The 18,277-nt window shown below is 35.6% G+C and overlaps 1 protein-coding gene across 5 annotated transcripts in view; it reads right to left on the bottom strand.

The window, feature by feature from the left end:
- UBTD2 (ubiquitin domain containing 2) overlaps window positions 1-18,277 on the bottom strand; it is an 84,434-nt gene that overhangs the window by 37,052 nt on the left and 29,105 nt on the right. For all 5 annotated transcript variants that reach the window (XM_088133670.1, XM_007437683.4, XM_025172858.2 and 2 more), the window contains one exon: window positions 8,577-8,813. In XM_088133670.1, coding sequence (XP_087989796.1) covers window positions 8,577-8,751 — 175 coding nt within the window. In that variant the 5' untranslated portion in view covers window positions 8,752-8,813. The remainder of the gene's footprint in view (window positions 1-8,576; window positions 8,814-18,277) is intronic.

Below are 18,277 nucleotides of genomic sequence, written 5' to 3'. Positions count from 1 at the left end.
AGTGTGAATCTCTAGGGCTTGCTGAGGCCTACCCTCACTGGAAGCAGTTTTCTTAGTTTGGAACTAATTTTCCCCAGAGATTTGAAGGTGTTTGGTAGAACAGTTAAACATTGCTCCATTATGCTTTTAAACCTAGTTCTGGGGAGTGCTGATCATTTCAGAATGCTATTTTTATGTGTTTGCTGTCCTGCATGCTACCCAGTGTCTTGAGATTAAACAGGGATACAGAAATTTTGAAGCAGTAAGTAAATAGACAAATTATGATTTATAAATGTCCCAAAGCCATTTGCCCATCTCACTTTATAGTTGAAACCCACTGTGTTGTGCACTTCTAATGTCTTGTGTCTTTGGGCCCCCAAGTGTCATGTTCAAAATATTAGAAGTCACTACTGGTTGAACACCTATCATTTTTTTTTTTTCATTTTCCACAGGATTATATAAAATGTCATTCCAATCTTGGAAATCACTAAGCACATATGTTGTTCAGTTGTGCAAACTGGTTTCTTTTTTATTGCTTCTTTTAATTTATAAACTTCTTTGCAAATTCCTCAATGAAATCTGGGATTTCACCACACCAACAAACGAAAATCCAAACCAATGAAGAAGTATACCCTTCTTGTCTAAAAAGAACACATATTCTACAAGTGAAACTATGCCTGACCAAAACAATGAAAGGCAGTGAAGACAGTATCAAATAATTTATCGTTTTGACCACCAGTCATAACAAATAAGATAAAACCTACATAAAAGTAACCAAACATTAATAAAATACATTAAAATGTCCAAAAATCAGTAAGAACATTAAAACATTGTTATTACAGCAGATAAAATAATGGAAAAACATTAGGAACTTTTGACAAAATAATCTGTTTAGCAGCATCCTGTGCAAAGCTTGCTAACCTTTATACTGGTGTGTCCTTGTATCAATTAGTTATTCAATTTTACGTGAATCAGGCCAAAATGATTTTCCTATCAAGAGGGGCTCCAAAAATTTTCCATGTGCTGAAGAGGAAATAGGGCAGTACAATAAATAATTGTAAAATCTTCTATAATTTCCTTGGAACATGGGCAGAAATGCATATTATATGGGTTATTAAGAAACTGGCCCTCTCTAGTTGCTGATGCCATTTGCTGAGTCTTGTGAGTGCCCCTTGGAGGGATGGTACTGTAACACACCAGATAATGGTATGCACTTAATAAAACCAAAACTGAATGCGAACAAGGGGCAAATTTCTTTGGGCAAAGACATCCAACATCATGTTTTTAAATAGTAGCTTACTGTTTGTGTTCTTTAAATTTAAAAAGAATTCTTAAAAATCAAAGATATGCATATAATTGGATAAAAATGTAAACCAACTAGTGCAAGAAAGAGTGGAGAAATTCAATTGCTCCAGGAGGCACTGCTTGACAAGTCAAATAGTGGGAGGAGTCTAACCCAATAATTAACAATAACCTAACAATTATTTTAGCTTTAACTGGTACATATCAGTTTCTGCATATAGAAAGGGAACAGGAGTACCATTGGGTACATCTAAAATAGCTCTAAGGTGCTTATTTTGAAAAAAATTCCATATAATAATGGGTAGAAATTCTTCATAACTGTAGTCTGTATGAAAAGCAAGGGACAAGTTGGTTTTTAGGAGAGTTAAGATGGGGGAATTTGTCGGCGACCACTTGTATGCCAGAACTTTACTATTCCTGCCAAAGCTTTCTCAGTTTTTATTTTGGGGTCTGATAATGAGAATGCGAACTACCTGAAGCGGTAAAAAGGATGCTCAAATAAGTATCTGTAAGAGAGAACTTGCTCTATATTATGTTCCCCAATTCTCTATTTGTACTTTTTCCTTTTCTCCCCAAATACCCACCACCTTTGTTTTTTCAGCATCCATGATTAGACAATTTGAGGAGCAACAGGTGTCCAATGCTCTTACCTGTCTGTGTAAGCCTATCTGAGAACAGGATATAAGCAATAAGTCATCTGCATAAAGTAATACAGACAAGTTCCTAATTCCCACCTTTACTGAAAAAAAATTCTCTGCTCAGGGCTGGAATGATATAATTAATAAATAAATTAAATAGTAGAGGTGCAAGCACACATCCTTGTTTCACCCCTTTAAAAGTCTTGATGTCATCTGTCAGGTGAACCAAACCTGAATTTGAGTATTTGTATATAAAGCCATGATTAGAATCAATAACCTTCTATCCAAATCCAACCGATCTACCTTAATCCATAGCTTGTTTCTATCAACAGAATCAAAAGCTGCACAGAAATCCACAAAGGGAACAGTTTCCTGTTGGTGTATTTTACATACTTATTTATCAGATGATCCAATACAAAACCATGATCAATTGTTAAGTATCCTGCTATAAACCCTGCCTATTCCTCTGCAGGCACATTGTTATCAATGACCCAGTCCTCTAACTTATTAGCTAGATGTTTTACATAAATTTTAGTTGTGATGCTAATCAGGTTAATTGGTCTATAGTTCTCTGAAAGGCAACGATCACCATTTTTGTATATTGGGATCACTTTGCTTGTGTTCCAGCCCTGGGGAAGTTGGCCAGAGGAATTAATGTTGTTGAAGAGTTTAACCAAAATAGGCTTCTAACCAAATGATATTAGCTTTTAATAAATCACCAAGGATATAGTCTTCTCCTGGGACTTTGCCTAATGGCAACGCCAGGATCAGAGATTTGATTTTTTTTTTAGAGAGATGGGGGCAGGGTGTAGCATCACTAGGATTTAGATTAATTGGAGAATTAACAGGAGTGGGGTAGGAAGCAAACAATCTCCCATTCCTCTTTGGATATTCTAGGATGTTCTTATCTTCACCGACATTCGCATTTACCAGTTTCCAGAATAATGTTGTGTCTTTAGAATCTATGACAGTCAAGAGTGAATGCCAAAGAGTCTTTTGATATAAGTTCTTGTGCTTTAGGAGAAGTTTATATTCCCTTTTCTTCCTAAGCAGTTCCCTAATTACCCATGGGGAAAAACTATCTTTTGCTCTTCTTGTCAAATTCCTAACCATACAACATGCTGTTCTACATTCTATATTAAACCAGTGGCTATATTGTTGAAATGAACTTAATTTAGAGCTGTCCTACATTAATTCTGATTTTAAATGTCCAATTGTTTGTGATAGTAGCTCAGGATAATTGAAGAAGCTTGGTCAGCTTTAATCAATTTAAAAGAAATACATGCCAGATGGCTTGAGTGAAGTATTGCAATGATTTTATCAGCTAAATTAATAGACCATTTAATTCTTTTTTGACCCAAAACTTTTACTGCAAGTATGTGGTCATTATATATTTTCAGCATTCCACTGACTTCAAAGCCAGCATATTGGAATGTGATAAGTTAGTGATCACTATAGCCTCATGGGATAATCTCCATATTTTGAAATTTTCCTATTTTGGCAGAGGATAGTCAATTATTGTTGTTCCATTTGTTTATTGTTGATATGTATGTAAAATTATTAGGAGAATCTCTTGGGCGAGAGCCATTCAAAATGTGAAAATTCCATTTTTAAAGTAGATTTACAAATTTAAGCTCTGCCAGGTTTACTTTGGAGGCCTTCAAAGTATGGGGGAAAGTAAGATAGAGTTTATCAATGTCATGTTTTGCTATTTTGTGCTTATCTCACCCTGTTTTTGCATTAAAATCACCCACTAAGATAACAGTATCTAGTGGGTACAGTATTTGTTTTCTAGAGCATCAGTTGTATTTTTGGTTGTAGACCAGTGGTCCTGATTCTGAGATTTAGTGTATTTGGGAGGCATATAAACATTTAATATTATTAGGGCAATCTTATTTGTTATAATAAATCTCACTATGAGGAAAGAGGGATTACAGTCCAGATTTACTTGCACTGCCTCCAGATTCTACTTCCTATTTAAGAAGGTAGCCAAACCCCCAAAAGGGCGGCCCATAGAATGTAGTTTCCTTGATGGAGTAACCTATGATCTTAAAGCAGCTAAATAAATTGTATCAGACTGTTTTTCTGGGATCCAAGTTTCTTGCAAACACTCTATGTCGTATCATTTTAGTAACTTCAGGGAATCCTTGTCAGTAGCTTAAGCATTCCATCCTGCTACATTCCACACTAGGATGGATAAACTACCTATAGATCCCTGACTTAGTTGTCATTTATTATGTTCAGTCCTCCTGTTATTTACAAAACCAGAAGGACCTGTCTCATTTATAACTTGGGCACTATTAGTGTCAGTTTGATTTAACACATGGGCAGGTTTGTTTCTATTTATTCTTTGAATAACAATAGTTTCATGCCTTGAGGTAAGGTTAGCAAGGTGTTACTTTGTCTGAGATGTTTACTCTGACGACATTTGTTTCCTTATTAAATCCAAGAGGCAAGTTTGGATACCATTGTGACTGGATCTTAAAACATTAAATTCAGCTGGTTGCAGGGGTCCTAGATCTCTATGGCAAGGAGCTGCACAATTTGCTGTCACTTGGGTAGGGGTGGAATGTAAATTTTCATATAAGGGATTCATTTCCACTATTAACTGGACCTGTTTCCCTGGAGATTGTGAGGCTATATTATCTTTCTGCAGAGGATGATCGTTGTATTTTCGGCTTCATTGTTCTATGATGCAGGATTTGCCACTGTCTAATTAATTGTTCCCTCCTTTTCAGAGCTTTTAAGGTTAGGAGGGGATGAAATTATAGATGGTAACCGTACCTGTTAATTAATCAACTCTGCTCTTAACCAGGACAATTTAGCTATTTTGTTCCATAGGGAGCAATTCATTAAAAGTATTTATAAAATCTATTTCCTGTTTACTACTGGATTATGTAAATTAGGTTTATCTACAGGGGTTACAAAAATGTTCTTAAAACATCTAGTAACTCCAAGCCCTCTTGCCTGAAAAAGGTAATTAAACTGACAAACTATTTGTGCCTTGTTAACAAAGTCAAAAGTTACCAGTGCTCTTGCTGTCACTTCATTGTAATACAAGTATTCCACCTTTGAAATATCATCTAAAACAAGTCTAAGGGGTGTGTGTGAAAGTTTGAAGTAGATGCACCAAATGCAATCTTCATTCCATCTGTGACAGTAAGCCTCTAGGTTTTGGGAAATTGTAAATGCCAGCTTAGCTTTCATTAGTTGCAGGTATCAGCTTCTGCATGGAACTTTGCTATTAGTCCTCAGAGGAAAAGAGTTTGTTGAGCCATTTATTAGATGATTTTGTTCAATTATAGAATCCCCTGCAGCAATTGGTCAGTGCTGGATTAGAAGACCCATACTGGTCATTTCAACCTTATGAAGGACCTTACTTCCTTCAATGAAGTATTCCCTAAAATACTTCATGGTATTTAATTTGCTTCCGTCTTCTTCCTGGGTAGCCTTTTGGTTGGTCTGTTGCTTCTTTTGTCAGCTGTTCTCAAAAGTTTTAAAAGTTGTGTTTCACAGAGAAAACAATAAATGACTGCAAATTGTTCCCAAATGGTAAAAAAACAGAATAAGTAAATTTATGTATATTGGTAGAATGTTTACTAAAGATAGGAGAATGGATGGAGAAATATTAAGACATGCAAATGCTGGTAAAAAGGTAGTGGGTAGTACAAGTTCTGTTGTGAGGAATGAATGAATGTTGAAAGAAGCAAAAAGTGTTCCTGCTGACTTTGTTGTATGGAAGTGAGAGTTGGTTATGTCAGGAGAAATATAAAAATAAATTGAATGCACTGGGAATTAAGCTACATAAGAAATGTTACCGTAAAACAAGAAGATATGCAGTTAGGAATGAATGGGTACTAAATGAATGTGGATGAATACTGAAGTCAGTGATCAGTACAAAAGAAGTACATTGAAATGTCTGGGTCATATAGAGAGAATGAATGAGGACTGACTTGCAAAACAATAAATAAGAGTGTAAGATTGAGAAAATGGTAGCTTTCCTCAAAATAGTAACTTTCCTCAAAGAGAAAAAAGGTGAAAAGTTGAAAGAAGAGAAGGCAATGTATATGGTTATGGTGGAAGCAAGCATGATTTCCAAAGATAGTGATTAATGTTGTTATAAACTAGATTTAGCTATGTTTTCTTTTTTTTTATTCTCCACACTTTGCATAATGTGGCTTACTTTGAAAGATAACTGCATGATTGGTATGTATGCATGTATGATGTGCATTAATATTCTGTTTCATAGTCAAAAGGAAGGTTTGTTTTATTAAACATTTATAAGTTATGAAAGCCCATTCACTGAATTGCTGCAATTTTCTTCTGGAAAGTTCTGTGACCTTATTTGTTTTATAAAGGAAAGAAGAGCACACTCACTATCTGTACCACTTTAGGTGAATAACCCCAGTTTTCACAAATCACATGCAACAATAATCTGTGACTTGTGAAATAATTAATTGGCCTGTGCCTACACTGATTTGTTTACATGCAGGGAAGTTAATATCTGCATGTTAAAATGAGGTATGTAATTCTGTGATAGATACTTACAACACAGGAACGTCCAAACAGAATAGTAATATCTTAGAAGGGTTGGTATGCTGCAGCTTACTTGAAGCATGCCTGATCCTTGATTTATATATGTGGTATATAACAAAAACAACCGATGCCTGGGGAAACTATCAAATATGTTTCTTATTAAAAGACAAAGCCAATTCCTTTAAAAACTAACTTGAAATCTTAGCAATTTGTCAACGTTCTTACAAACTTACATATTTATTTATGTACAAAGTATTTATATTTGTAGAATTCAAATTCTTCTAATATATATGTTTAATAACAGATTTTGCAATTTCTCTGGTGATAGCTAGGTACTTCCTATAAATTGCACTTTGGTACTTTCTATGGCTTAATATCACATTATTAGAACCCTGTGAACATGAGGCATTTGTTCTTATTTTGAAATGCAGGACATGATGGTAAGCCAACATTCCAGTTACAGAAAGAAACTTAAATGTTTTATACCACAGTGAAGATTAAGTGACAAGAAATAAACATGATTTCTTTTAGAATACTCAGAAGAAGAATTTCTACAATGTCTGAAGAAGTAAAGCATCCCATATGTGGGACTCCATTCAGGAGAAACTGGCACTGTGTGTTTTTAGATCCAAACCGCTGCTCTCAGTAAATCTTTGTAACCCATTAGCACTGGAGTGGGGAGAACAGCAAAAAGAATTGGCAACACAAGCAGTCCTGAGTTCTGACTAAATCAGACCCCAAATTTATTAAAAGAGAGGGGATACTGGATGGGAGATATCAGGAGAAATTGTTCTCCAAGCAAGACAGAATCTAATAATTAATCAGGTAGAAGGTAAGGAGAAATAACTCCTTTGAGAGTGGAAGGACTACATAAGAAAATCTGCTCGCAACACAGACTGTAAACAACTTTATGACACATACTGTATGTCCTTGTGAAAACCGCTTTGCAAACTTTTTGTGAAAAGCAGTATGTATTTAAAGCAGTGGTGACCACTGCTGGTTTGCAAAGGAACTGCAGGTGCAGGCAGTAATACAAAACAAAACAAACTCTCTTGCAATGTTATCCAATCTTGCAAGATTTTGGTGTTCTTACTCAGAATTGTTAATAAATTAAAAGAGTGTAAAACATACTCATTAAAAATGTGAGGTGGAGGAAGGAAAAAACAAAGTAAACAATTCCTCCCTAGGATGTTTTGTAGTTACTTCTGAGAATAAGGACTGAAGAATCTTATAAAATATTTATATTTTATTTATTCATGTTTTGTTTTACCTTCATCTTGAAGTTCAGCCTGTTAAACATTTGCTCATATAAAGATCCCTTTCTCAGGGAGATGGGAGTGAAAAAGTTTAACAAAAAAGTGGAACAATTTGATTAGACAAATTTCATGGAGGATAATAGTACTCATTACATTCTATCCTATGACCAAGATTAGCAGCAACTCATTGCTAATCATTGCCATTGTTTGGAACAGGAAGATGGGAGAGCTTTTCTTATGATCTCATGAACATATGTGAATTATAAAGAGGCATTTATACCCAGCTGGAGCTATATTAATGGTCTTGTAATGTCTCAAAAATTCTTACTCCTTTGCTTGACTGCAAAATCCAGCCTGCTCAGTAAGTAAGTAAGTAAGTAAGTAAATAAATAAATAAATAAATAAATAAATAAATCAACAGATTCAGAGTTTAAAACTTCCACCCACTCTCAATCACCTTTGCCTTAAACTGAGTCTTTCACTATTTAACTTAAGTGATTTTCAGCTGACAGACAGATGGCTAGTTTGAAAACAAGTCACAACATACTGCAACCGCACTCATTCCCCCCTTGTTCACAAAGCAACAAGAAGTTCAGAACCATTTCCCTTCAACTGTATATTAATAGTAACCCAATAATCTTTCAAAGCTAGAAAAAAAAACCCTAGAGTTAATTTTAGTAACATGCACTGAAAACAAGGTAATATCAAATCACACTTTTTGGAGTTGTTTTATTTCAGTTAGGTCAGTGTGCTCTAGGAGACCAAGAAAAAGAAAGGGAAGCATGAAAGCATGGGGCATGCTAAGACTCTCATACAGTAGTGTATTTTCTATTCACAAATGCTACAGTATTAGAAATATACTTACCATGCGGTAAAGTTATATTTGCACCATCAATGATTGCTTGTGCCAGTTCATGATCATTGTTCTCAAATGCATGCGCTGCAGCCTTCAAGGCATCCCAAATTTCCTTGCGGCCTTCAAAAGCAGGTGCTGTGTCCCAAAATTCATCTCTCTTGCTGCGTAGCTGTCCATCTGTCATTGGATAATCGCTTTTCCATTTTGGTTTCTCCTTTTTCAGGGGCTGATTACGGCCAAGTGCAACTGTATGAAAAGAAAGAAGAAAGTAAACTTGCCTGCCTTCTCAAGTGCAGAAGCTCAAGTTCAAGCAACAGCTTTTGATAGTTTTTGGCCATAACTTAAACAGCTATTGTACATACTATTATTCATTTCAACTGTTAATCTAGTACTGTACTGGATGGTTCCATAATTTGCTTATAAAGTTATTAGTAATTTATAGCCTTGAAGAAGGACAAACAACTTTTGTAAACCTTCCGTAGTCTATCTGGTCATTTGAAAGTAGCTGTTTCTTTCCACAAACTTTCCCCAATTATCCACATTTTTTTCACTTCTTGTGCTATGTGTTGCAGTCTGATTTCCCCGCCATAACAGAATGATTTCAAAATGCAATTGCTCTAGTAATAGAGCTATGTATTAATGGCCTCCCCACTATCATAAATAGCAAGAACGCATTTCAATCTCCCACTTCTTTGTTGCCAGGAGAACCATTACAATAAACTGAAACGTTATAAGGAAAGCATTTTCACTAATTTTTCTTTTTGTTTTTGGCAATGTTGAATGTTTTGGATCTTTTCACTATTTAATGCTAGTATCATAGAACAGAAATATATTTCTCAAAAAACAAACAGTTGTTCCAAAACTATCTCATAGTGCAAATTATGTATATATTTGAAAAACTATTTGAGCTGAATGTGAACCATATATGTATTACAGAGACAACCAATTTGTTGATTCATGGTGATTAATGCTTAGACATTAGCATTCTTGAGCTGTGAACTGAAACAGGCATTGTTTCATCTGGCACTATGCAGCTCCTTAAAAGCCCCCACATCACTTTGGTTCCATCCTAATCTCAATGGGCTGTATGAGCTTCCTAAAAAGAAACTGCCTAATGCAGGGGACTTTACAGGAGGCTATTAAAATGATGTGAGAATAAGTAGGGCCACTCTTCTCTTTTATTCCAGGCAGTAGATTCTAACAAACTAAATATTTTACGTCTGGTTTGTTCTTTTTCCTGTGTGTGCAAATGCTGACAAAGCCAATACTGAGGGAAAGAACATCTTAAAGAAGGCATACGCTACTGCATAAGCCCACAGTTTTTCCATGCTGGCATTTGAGAAACACATATGCAAATAAAAGCATACATGCTTGTGTGTGTATGTATGTGTATACACACACACACACGAAGCTTAAGCATACCTCTGTATCCATCTGAAAGCTCACACAAATTCCTTCACTCAGCATCATGGCAAGCATTCTCTACTGATATTTTGTAAAATGTTTCAACAGTTCAGAAAGAGAACTAGAGGAAATGTAGTTAATAAACCAACTCCACAATTCTAGCTTGTCATTTCTTGTCTGGCTTTACAGAGGCCAAATTGTTTTGAACCGAAATAAACTTCTATAGATTATGTACCACCAAGCCTGGAGCTATTGTTTATTAAAAGCTAATAATCAAGTATTTTTTAATATAAAACATTTTCAATATATTCATTTACAGATATCTTGCTCTCTCTCTCTCTTCTTTAAAAAACAAATCAGAAACATGTTTCTCAGATCCACTTTCCACATGAGAAGAGAATGCCACAGTTCTGTGAAAAAGTACTGTATTCACTTTTGGATTCTCTGAATTTTTGTACAAATTAACTACTAAACGTCAGATCTTCATATGGATCCTGTTGATAAGTCCTAACACTGAAGTGTGGTGCTTGCTTCATTTATTTCATAAACAGTTATTCAACATGCAACTGCCAGTGTGAAAAAGTCCCTCTTGCATTCAGTAACTGGTTGTACCATCTTCAGCTGCCATAATTGCAAACAAATGCTTCCTGTAATTTGTAATCAGTCTCTCACATTGCTGTGTAGCAATTCTGGCCCATTCCTTCATAGCAAACTGCTTCAACATAATTAACACTGGAGACTTTTCAAGCATAAAATGTTTGTTCAGGTTCTGCCAAAATACTTGTATGAAATCTATTTCTGGACTTTGATTTAGCCATTATAAAACAATGCATTTATTCTCCTTCATCCATTACCTTGTAGACTTGTATGTTCTCCAATAGAGTTTTCCGACACAAAGTAGGGTTCAATGCTTCCTTCAGTAATAACAAATGCTAAAGGCCTAGAGGCAGCAAAGCACCTCCAAGCCATGACACTACCACTCCATGCTTAACAGCTGGTATGAGGTTGTTATTGTGGAATGCAGTGTTTGGGCTCCCATCAGACAGAATTATATTCATGTAGCTCAACAGTTCCACTTTTTACTCATTTATCCACAGAAAGTTCCTCCAGAATTCTGAAGGGTTACCCATGTGCTTTTTTGCATACTTGAAACAAGCATTAGTGTTCTTCTTAGTGAGTTCTGGCTTGTTACCCTCCCATGAATATCATTGTTACTTAATGCTTTCCTAGTAATTGAGTCATGAATGCTGACTTTGGCCAAATAGGACATGTCTACAAATCCTGACATGGTATTTTATGTTATGATCTTTGAGCAATTTTGAACAGGACAGCCAATCTTGGGAAGGTTCACTACCATCCCAAATCATTTCAACACTGTCTCTGACTGAGTACTGACAAAGCCTCAAAGCATCAGAAATGATTTTGTAACTGTTTTACAGAGATCTTCGGATCTTCATTTTTAAAGAATGAGATAAGTGCCTCTACAATCTGTATGGTGAGAATTTTACTGTGATGAAGACAGAGTTTTGTGAAAAGTATATATGGGTTGAATCAACCCTCATTTTTAAATGAAGTATTCACACAACTAGCCTTCATGTTCTCTTTGACTGATCTGGCTGGCGGGGGTGCAGGTGAGGATTACTTTGTCATACTAACACACTGCATGTTGGATGACTTTGTTTATGAATAAATGAAATTAGCAACAAACTTTGGTGTTACTTGTTCACTCAAACTCTCTTTATATATCAATATGACTCACATAAAGCTCTGATAACATTCAGTTGCAAAGGTATGCAAAAATTCAGAAAATCCAAAAGGGTACAAATTCTTTTTCACAGAATCATAGTTAAAAGGTACAGGGAAGCTGTATATCACAGAGCACTCAATCCTTTAAGGAAAGAGAGCAGATGGCACGTTTAGGAGTAATGGCTCATTTGTTTGTCCCAGAATATGACCTATGAAGTAATTGTTTGGCTTTGTATAAATTGGCCTCCACAATACGTATGGAAGATTTTTGGGTTTGTGTTAGAATGTGAAATTTCTTGTGCTATCTTTCCTTTCTTTACTGTGAATAGCCCCATTATGAAATTAGATAATTTTGAATGATGGCTTAGATGTGATCACTAATTTAATGTACTTCCATGGAAAATACCTTGGCTATGGTGGATTTTCATACAGAAACAGTAATTGTGATTGCTGCCTTCTGTATACATTGCATAATAACTTGAAGCATATAATCAGCTCTGACAGATAAATGCTGTCTCACATCCTTAACATGATTGGGCAACTCATACAATAAAAAAAATGTTTAACAATATTTCTGTGTTTCATTATATTATGGATAATGCCTTTTTAATAGCCTGCATAGGCAATAGTCTGGCAGTGATTAAAACCAGTTCTTTGAGAACTGCTTTACTAATGGTCATGTTAGAGTCTGCTGATGTCTGCAACAAACACAAAACGTGAAGAAGAATCACTTATGTCTAAACACTAAGATATTTATATATATTTTAACATTTCACATTTGGTATGGGGAATAGCGATATAACCACAGTAAACATAATAGATACATTAAGTATGAAGGAACTTCTAGGGCATTAGTGAAATTGCTGGACAGTAAGATTAAGTTATGATTAAGGACTAAGCAAATGATATATTAAGTTACTCGTAAACAAAAATATGCAGGTTGTCAGTGGTATTCAGTGCTGTACAAATAACTTGATTTCAATTTCATAGGTGTTTTCTAAATTAGAAAAGTAAGCCTAAATAAAACCTGCATTCTATTCCAGTGAATCATTTCAGCTTGTAAAGAATATCAAAATTCTGTCAATTTTTGCATCACCCAAACTAGAAATGACTTTGAACACACACACACACACACACACACACACACTTTGGAACTGACATATGCAGCATCTTGCTATGCAACTATCGTTTGTGCTGCACCACTGCAGCTCTGGGGCTTCATGCTACACCATGGGGGAGGGGGGAGATAGGTGGGTGGGGGGAGCTGAAGGGGAGACAGTTCCTTGCCTTGGAAGAACCAAGGCTCACGTTGGGAGGAACGAAGCTGGGAATGGCTTGGATTGGGATGGCCTCTCGCCTAACGACCACATTGGAATCACTTAATGAAGGCAACAGGGACTGCCAGAACTGCCATTGCTAAGTGGGGTGATCATGTGATGTTTTTCTTAATGACTGCTTCACTTAGTGATGGAGTTGCCAGTCCCAATTAGGGTTGTTAAGTGAGGACTACCTTAACCAAGGGTACTGAAAACAAACTTACTTCCAATGCTAGTAAAAATCAAATTATTACAGGCAAGTGCATTGATACTTTTCAAAATAATCTCCCCTTCATTTCCATGTAGTGGAGAAAGACTTTTAAAAGAAAAAAAAAATCATTTCAAATATAAATATATTCTGTTCATTTTGAAATCAAGTAGGATATACTGTTTTTGAAATGCAAATTAAGCTAATTTTTACAGAAAACTCCTCCCTAAAACATTCACTGTCAGTTTCAGAAAGTATTTGCTTCAGTAAACAGGCAATGTCTTCTCTGAAGGTAAACCCAAAGAATATAATATTACAAAAATGATTAATGGGCAACTTCAATATTGTTACTATTATTCAACAGTTCCTCTTATATTCTCCACAGGTATCTAGCATGTTGCAAAGTTTATTCTGCATGTTGTAAATCTACTAAATACGATTACGAGTAAACTCTTTTTTACAGCTCGTTTGTGTTTACCTTCACTTAATTCTTCATATTTCATCTCTTTCTCAGTAATAGGCCAAGCAGGGACATATCATTTAATAGTACTGTTGAAACAATTTAGAAATAAATAGGCTTATCCATTTTTACTATGAGTTTGATTAAATCTCTAATTCCATTCGTATAGCTGAGAGTATATTGTTTTTGAAATGGTCATCTCTCCTACCTTCCAAAATAATTGTTCTGATTAAGGCTGTAATAAAATATGTACTTCTATTGCTCTTTATACTCAAAGTCTGCATAGTACTGCATGACTTTAGTTACAGTAGGTTGCACAAAAGTGTATGGTTAGGTTGTATACAAATATTTAGCTTTGGATCATTTTCCTCAATAAATCAATGAACAAGTATAATGTTTTTGACTCATTTGTTTAATTGAGCTCTCTATTTAGTTTTAGGATTTGTGTGGAGAACAGATCAAATTTTAGGTCATATTTATGAAGAAATATTGGAAATTCAAAAGGGTTCACAAATTTTTAAGCACCACTGTACACTAAAAATTTTAAATGGCTATAAAGGAAGCAAAGCAAAGCACAGCAAAGCAAAGCACACTTTCTCTTAGTACTAAGCAGAGCTGCAAACATTTTTCATTTTCCCAGTTAATTCTTTCTTGACTGACAGAATTTCATCCTCTCTGGATCTTTCTTTATTATTCACTTCATGAAACCATATTTCCTAATCTATTAAACCACATTCCCTTATTTATTAAAAATCTACATTTAAAATTAAGAGATCCAGAGCAGAGCAAAATAATAATAATAATAATAATAATAATAATAATAATAATTCATAGCATTGAATTTCTACTTTGGCTGCCTCCTCTTAAAATGATTCCTCTTTCTGTTCATGTAAAATTATGGCAGAAATCTATTAATAGGGCTCTTCCATCTTTTGTCTTAAGGCGTGGTATGTCTAGAAGAGAATCTTTTCTCTTGTATGGCTAATACTTTATTGCCTCTATGCAACAGCAACACCAACAGAAAAATCAAGGAGAATGGGATATTTCAACGTTATTGCCTTTTTCCCTTAATTGCTTAATGTGGGGAGTGTGTGTGCATTTGTGTATCAAAAGGGTAATGCAAAAGCATAGGAAAGGTGCGTCAAGACTGGAAAGATATAAATCCTGGAGAAGCTGAGGGCCATACTGCATAGTTTCCCAACCCTTTAATGATAGCTAGAATTCAAAGTAGATGCTCTGCATAGTTGCAAAGCAAGATGCTGCATATGGCAGTTCCAAATGATGTACACATTTCTACAGGAGGAAAAAGATCAATCACATTTCATCTTCAGCCTACCAACCAGCTAAATCCACAATCCTAATAAAATAGCTGCTTTCTGATGTGTACTATATACCTATTTTCAAAATCAACAAATCAATTTGTATTAACAAATTATGTATCTAAGAAAGTTATCTTATGCTACATCTTATGCTACAATAAAATTATAATGCTCACTTGATAAATGCATCTCTCCCTATCTATTCATCCTTTCCTCCATTCCCACTTAAGTTCTGATCAATAAATTCATTTAGTGTGCACAATTTTTGAAAAAATTGTAAGATGTGACCAACAATATTGAACCCACCTACTCCTCTGTAAATTGGGAAACAGGAAAATGCTTGTTATTCTTGAGTGAGAAAAACTCAAGAATTGTTGAAAAAAACACTCTCTTTTGCATAAATCTTAACTGACACAGCAGTCACACATTAAGGACAAAGGATACAGGACTTTAATAATAATCTAAAGTACCTGTGCCAAGGCAAGCCAAATCCTGATATAAGAAGTCCTGAGCAAGGTTCCCAAGATAGGTTACCCATGTCACCATGAAATTTATCTAGAGTTAGGGCCACAATGGGGAAGATTACAGTGGTGGCTGGAAATGGATCTCTGGGTTGAGATCTCTCAGTGCCACCTCCTGTTCTTTTTAATAATGTTGACAGTCCTGAGTTGGAGCCTCTCAGGACATCCCCATGCTCAGTGTTCAGATGTTGCTTCCTCTGCAGACTGCAAGAAACCATTCATTATGATGAAGAAACATACCATTTAAAAATATGTATCATGTGAGCAATCTCAACAGATAAAATGAGAGCTTATCTGACTATAGCACTGTCAAGCAGGTGGAGAATAGCAATCAACCAACATTACGATTTTGAAGTGTTCTATAGTTAAATAGATAATGGCTCTTCTGAAGTCTACACATGCAACACCTACACCAGCCCTTGGAGTGAACTTCTATAGTATACAGCATAGAACTATACAGTACAGGGAAAGCTCTATATTAGATGAATATCCTGCCTTTCATTCAGGGAGGCAGTGAGCAAAATGGGAGAATGTTTCAGATGAGCTGTAATGTTGAAAGTCAAAAGAAAAAACTTTAGGCTATAAAGTGCTATGTTTGAGAAGATTCTACTTCAGATGTCATATTTTAATGTGTTTTGCACTCTGCTCCATTTACAAATGAGTGCCAATTTAGGATTTATAAATTAATATAGAAAGTCTTCCATAATATATGCATTAACTTAAATTCCAATATTTAGTCAAAGTTAGTATTTGCATTTTACATTTTCTTTTCTGCTCTGCAAACAGGTGTAGAAATGTACAACTGTGTCCAGAATATGCACAGCAAATTTGAAATTCCACTATCTCAAAGTTTCATAGAGCTATTGTGCAATGCACTGAATACCAAGTTGTTGAGATAACCCAATGGCCTCATCTCACTTAGACAATTAGCTGCTATGGCTCTTGATTAAATGAAGGACAAAATATGTGAACAATTTTTATTAACATGTGACAACTTAATTAAATTAAGGTATAACCACTAGATATTATATATTTGGACAGGTCCAGAACACAACTTCTTTTTGCCACATTGTTATTTCTAACTATCCAGTTATATTATATAGTTATATTTCTAACTATCTAACTATCTATTTCTAACTATTACTATGACATTTATTTGTGGGGGAAAAAAAACGACCATGAAACTTTTGAAATCTGATGCTTAAGTCAAAATAAGATAAAATCAGCTGATAATCTTATTATACACCCAGAATATCTGTAATGCAGCTGTAAACAGATTTTCTTCAAGTTTCTTGAGGAAAGTAATACCATTATCAAATGATTAAACAAATCAACCCTGTAAATAAAACCAAAAATACTATCATCTTTTTAAAAGAGATATTCATCTGAGAATATCATTGTCGTGATCCTGATACACTCACGCACACACAAAGGAGTTTATACTCTGGTACATTAGTAGCTTGCCTGACAGCAGCTTTCTTGAGTCTGGTCTGGCAGTGCAGGAGCGTAACGTAGCCTGAGACAGGACACCCGGCAGCGGAGACGCGAGCGAGACACAGTTGAGACACAATGAGACATGAGTAATTACAAATGAGGCACGAGGGGGTACTAGACGGTTGTCGTCCTCGAAGCCTCCCCTCCCATCGCGCCTATTTTATAATGGCATCCAGTGTTCCTCATTTCAGAGGGCGAGGCTCCCTTCTCGCGAGTAGCCTCACTAAACGCCTCTGCAATATTCTTTTTTCCGCACACCTCGTCCTCACATCAGGTGGTTCCATATCTTCCGCCTCATTATCGGAGACTAACTCCGGCTGCATGCTGTCCAACCCCACCTCTGATGACCACTCAGCCTGCTGTTCATCCAGTGCAGCCTCCGACTCTGACTCCGAATTGGACTCAGAGCTGCCCATGACAATTATTCTAGGACAGTGCAGGTATCCTTTTGGCCATCACAGACATCAGTTTTTTCAAAATCCTTCCCCCTCACTCTACCTCCTGTTGGTCATTAATGGCTACAGGGGGCATGGTAGCCGGTCTGTAATTTCATATTTTAAGAATGTTGAAATATTTGGGGCTGGGGGGTAAGGGCATTCTAGTAAATAAAATTGATGCTGAAAGCTGGCACTTTGCTTTGCAGCATGTCAACTTTTCATTAGATTTTTAATATAATCTTTTTTTTAAAAAATGAGGTAGCGCTGGGAACTCACCAGGATCTTAAACATTTATTTTAGTTTAGAACTTACTATTGCTTTCAGAATTTAAACCAAAATAAAGATATCAAATAAACTAAAGCAAACTAAGGCAAATTCTTAAATGCAAGCTAAATAAGGCTAATGAAACAAGTAAAGAACAGTGATGGATCATTCTCCTATATCATTTCTGTGTGAGTCCTGCTTTTTCACAGTTCTAATATCCAAATATCTGTCTATGGTGTGGGGGCTAGTACAGTACTCTGAATAAAAACATGAGTAATATAGGCAATTTCCCCCCCCCAAATATTGACTCTCTATAAAAACAAAGAAAAATAACCTCAGGAATTTTGATGGAGTACTATCTGGGAAGTGATATGATGTGAATATCAGACAAAAGTGAAATAGCAGATGTGATAATAGGCAATTAGAAGAATATGAACAAGAAAGAACCAGTAATTTTGAGGAATTCACTGGAATCTGTAATTCCTGAGAATCTTTTTTAGACTAGGAAGAGCATACTGAATTAATTACAAATCTGGCACAA

Source organism: Python bivittatus, unplaced genomic scaffold, assembly GCF_059951505.1.
Source record: "Python bivittatus isolate LINGU-HERP-01145 unplaced genomic scaffold, Pbiv_v1 ctg000080_np1212, whole genome shotgun sequence".
In the NCBI taxonomy this organism is placed as follows: Eukaryota; Metazoa; Chordata; class Lepidosauria; order Squamata; family Pythonidae; genus Python; species Python bivittatus.
The sequence above is the reverse complement of the archived record's forward strand: the minus strand, read 5'-3'. Positions and strand labels throughout refer to the sequence as shown.